This window comes from Ostrinia nubilalis, chromosome 12 (assembly GCF_963855985.1).
Source record: "Ostrinia nubilalis chromosome 12, ilOstNubi1.1, whole genome shotgun sequence".
NCBI lineage: Eukaryota > Metazoa > Arthropoda > Insecta > Lepidoptera > Crambidae > Ostrinia > Ostrinia nubilalis.
In genome coordinates, this window is record NC_087099.1 from 14,690,217 (window position 1) to 14,694,051 (window position 3,835).

The following is a 3,835-nucleotide window of genomic DNA, read 5'->3' on the forward strand; positions in this document are numbered from 1 at the left end:
TGATCAACAAATGGGCGTTTAGAACTTTTATTATGATAGAGCAGTTTGAATTAAATAAAATGATTCGCTAAGTATAGAGTAAGGAAGGGCTATTATTACTACTTTAAATTATGGTCCCGGAATATTTATATTTAAATTCTCAAGTTAAAATCGATCAATCAATATTCTATTGTGCTGCTGCTTCATAGCGCTGTACTTAACGCGTTAAGAGAGAAGTATTTGGTTGGCGTGTGTATGTTACGAATACATGCGAAATCACTAGAAATGCTGCGTTCATTTTGTTGATAATAAACGTGTATTTATTTAAAAATATTACATGTGTATTACGCCACGTGATGATACATTAGTTTCAGACCATGTTGGCGAAAATGTGACTAGTAGAAAAATACGCAAATCACTTTACGATAAAAAACTATAATTTAACGGTCTTATTCATAATCATTTTTCACATTTTATCAAATGCTTATTAGAGGTTTATAAAACGTTTGATAAAAATTGTTATTCATAATCGTCATTTAGCGCTAAAATCCTCTTATAACTGTGTGATAAGTTATCGAGAGCTCGGGCCTTGTTTAAAGCTCTAATAAACCTATTTTAACCTAACTTTTATAAATGTCATTTCATATGAATGTCACTTCGTTGGTTTATTTATTCAAAATATCCTTGCTGTGATCCTTGCTTGTGAAAATGAATGCTATAAATGCAATTGTGCATTTAGCCAATAATGCCGACCCAGCGCGACGTAGAAAGCTCTACCGCCAACGAAGCAACCCATTCGATTTGCGGGACCTAAATTTTAAAATAAAATATAGGTTCAATAAGGACACAGTGCGCACCATCATAGATTTGGTGGAAGATGATCTGGTTCAGAGCGCTAGAGGTGGTGGCACGTGTCCTGAACTGCAAGTTTTAGTGGCCATAAGATGTTGGGGACGTCGTGAGGTAAGCACAAAAAAGTGTTTTATTTTATCCCTTTGTCGTGGCTGCTATAATTATTTTCATACATTTTCAGGTACAAGATGATGCTGGTGACCTCCATGGCCTAAGTCAGCCGACAGTGAGCCGGATATGCGCCAGAGTCGCGCATGCAATCGCGAATAAGGCAAATTCCTTCATCAAAATGCCTATCACTATAGGAGAGCAGGAAAGAATTAGTGCCAAATTTAGAGCAATTAAAAATTTTCCTGGGGTGATAGGAGCCATAGATTGCACCCACATTAAAATTAAAAAAACCGGAGGTGACATGGCCCAGTACTATATTAATAGAAAAGGCTATTATTCCCTGAATGTTCAGGTAAAATATATTTTGATTTTATACAGTTTACAACAGAGAAAGATTTGTTTTAATAATGTCTATAATTTTTACTTTGTATGATCTAAATTTTAGCAACATTCAACACTATATTATTGGATGGATTACCTACAGGATACTGTTTTTTTTATTTTAGGTTGTCTGTGATGCTGACCTCAAAATAATGGATATAGTGGCTAGATGGCGAGGCAGTACACATGACAGTCGAATTTTTATGGAGAGCAATATAAAACAACGATTTGAGGATAGGCAGTTTAGAGGACGCCTTATTGGCGATTCGGGCTACCCTCTTCTGCCATATCTATTTACACCTATTTTAAGGCCTAGTCGTCCAGAAGAAGAAGCATACAATAATGCTCACATCTCAACTAGGAACACTGTTGAAAGGTGTTTTGGGGTGTGGAAGCAGCGGTTCCAATGCCTACTCCATGGCTTACCAGTAAGCCTCCAAAATGGAAAAGCTGTGATCATAGCATTGGCTGTATTACATAATATAGCCATTGATATGAATGACACATTGTTAGGTAAATGTTATCAATTTGACTGTACATAAGGAATACAAATCTTTATGACAAAATGTTGACAAATTCATAATATTTTTCAGAACAACATATGGAGCAGGTCCCTGTAACTCCGCAACTTTCGACGGAGAACAGTGTTCACGACAACCGACCTTCATTGTTGAGGCGTAGGTCGCAGTTGATACTACAAAATTTTATAAATCAACATTTTTGAATGGTACTAAAATACATTTTGATAAATTCCAACGATTTACTTTTATGTAATGTCATTTGAGTTCATGAAAATGTTGTATTTTAATTTTTCAGATACTGTTCCTGGCATCTTAATGAAAATAAAAAGAATATTTGATTGAAAAATACCTGTATTTCAATTTTCAGTCCAATTTGTTACTATCACAAAAACAAAACCTGTAGTTCTCTTTAAAAAAGCAATTATTCTGCAAAAATTCAAAACAAATTACTTTATATCACTAATTTAAGTACAATTAGTTTCAACAAACTTACTTATTAAAAATCACAGTTCAATTCTTTAAAACAAAGAAATTGCTTAAGTATAAACGTTTCTATTCGGAGGTTATCAACCTTCTACATTTAAAACAAAATAACCATAATTTACACTATTATTATAAAGGCGAATGTTTGTGACTAGGCATATGTGTATTTACTTTATATCACTAATTTAAGTACAATTATTAAACTTACTTACTAAAAATCACAGTTCAATTCTTATAAACAAATAAATTGCTAAAACAGATAGATTATATAGTCTCGAATAACATATAGGCTTCTTTTTATCCTGGAAAAATGCACAGATCCTGTAGGTTACAGAAATAGTAGTCTACGCAGGCGGAGTCGTGGGCAACAGCTAGTTAATAGTAATCTCAAACTCTTATTAAGTTATGACTAGTAAACATATTCATAGCCGTCTAAATATATTGCAGAAACACAATCAAAATGCGGATTGGAACTGCATAAAATACAAATTAAAAACAAACAGAAGTAAGGGAGGAACTAACTTATTATTTAGAATCTGTTAGTACTTGAAAAACTTTAACATCAAAAGACTTATTATTCTTTATTAATGTGAGTGTAATATTTAAGTTTTTCCTGTAATAATTGATGCTCAAGATCCAAGTTTCTCCCTTTCTTCCGTTCGTTTTCCATTTGAACTTCATGCAGTTCAATCCGGCATTTTGATTCTGTTTCTGCAATTTCGGAAATCCTAACTTTGCTTAAATCAATTAAGCCTTCTTTGTTTAACAGTTTCCTTTTTTTTTTGATTGCTGGTGCTTTAAAATTAGGTTTTGCTTTATTTTCTTTTGCCTCTACTTTTTTATTTTCTTTATCTTCCAATATGCCTCTAGTAGTACAAGCATGTGTATCTTCTATTTCTTCATCAAGTACCACCAATTCATATTGGATTTCTTCATTATTTATCAATTCCTGATCTTGCGTATTTTGAGTTGATTCCTCCTCTTGAATGTTAATTAATTCACTTTTATTTGAGTCCGAGTCAAATCTGTTAACATCGACTACAAATTCATTGGGCAACCAAGATGCTATATCATCAGCCCTATCGTCAGGCACTGATAATGGTGGACCACCGCCAGTTTTAATTTGAGCCTGCCTAGCAATGGTCTTGTCTTTCTTCGCACTGATTTTTATGAGGCTCCATTGCGATTTTAACTGGGTAATGGAGCGGTTCATACCAGCGCACATTGAATTAAACCTGAAAAAGAAATGACAGGATTTTGAATTACAGGTAAAGGCAAAATTTTATATTGAAGGCAGAAATCAAAAGATGTACCAACGTTGTTTGTAAATCAGCCCAAGCCGCAACCTTCCGTTTATTCGTGTTAGTGTCTGTATTTTTATTTTCGATTGCATTTACTCTTTCTTTCACCAACTCTTTCAGCAAATACTGAAAAGCAAACACTAGGCGTCAAACATAAATAAAACCATGCTACAAAAATTAGTAGGCACTTTATCAGGCTAAAAATAA

General features: G+C 33.6%; 1 protein-coding gene across 2 annotated transcripts; it reads left to right on the forward strand.

The window, feature by feature from the left end:
• The first annotated feature begins 424 nt into the window (after positions 1–424).
• On the forward strand, positions 425–2,190 carry LOC135076593 (putative nuclease HARBI1). 2 transcript variants are annotated; one of them, XM_063971020.1, is made up of 5 exons: positions 425–942; positions 1,013–1,294; positions 1,449–1,836; positions 1,917–2,050; positions 2,140–2,190. In XM_063971020.1, exons 1-4 carry the CDS (start codon positions 688–690, stop codon positions 2,045–2,047), a joined length of 1,056 nt encoding a protein of 351 aa, XP_063827090.1. In that variant the 5' UTR covers positions 425–687; the 3' UTR covers positions 2,048–2,050; positions 2,140–2,190. The 2 variants fall into 2 exon arrangements, with proteins under 2 accessions (XP_063827090.1, XP_063827089.1); XM_063971019.1 differs by having other exon boundaries at positions 1,917–2,190.
• Positions 2,191–3,835: the final 1,645 nt, after the last annotated feature.

Excerpts from the sequence above, each read along its gene's own strand:
- LOC135076593 (XM_063971019.1), top strand. The coding sequence starts at position 688 with ATGAATGCTATAAATGCAATTGTGCATTTAGCCAATAATGCCGACCCA. Across the intron at positions 943-1,012 it reads GATGTTGGGGACGTCGTGAG|GTACAAGATGATGCTGGTGA; the intron begins GTAAGCACAAAA and ends ATACATTTTCAG. Across the intron at positions 1,837-1,916 it reads TATGAATGACACATTGTTAG|AACAACATATGGAGCAGGTC; the intron begins GTAAATGTTATC and ends AATATTTTTCAG.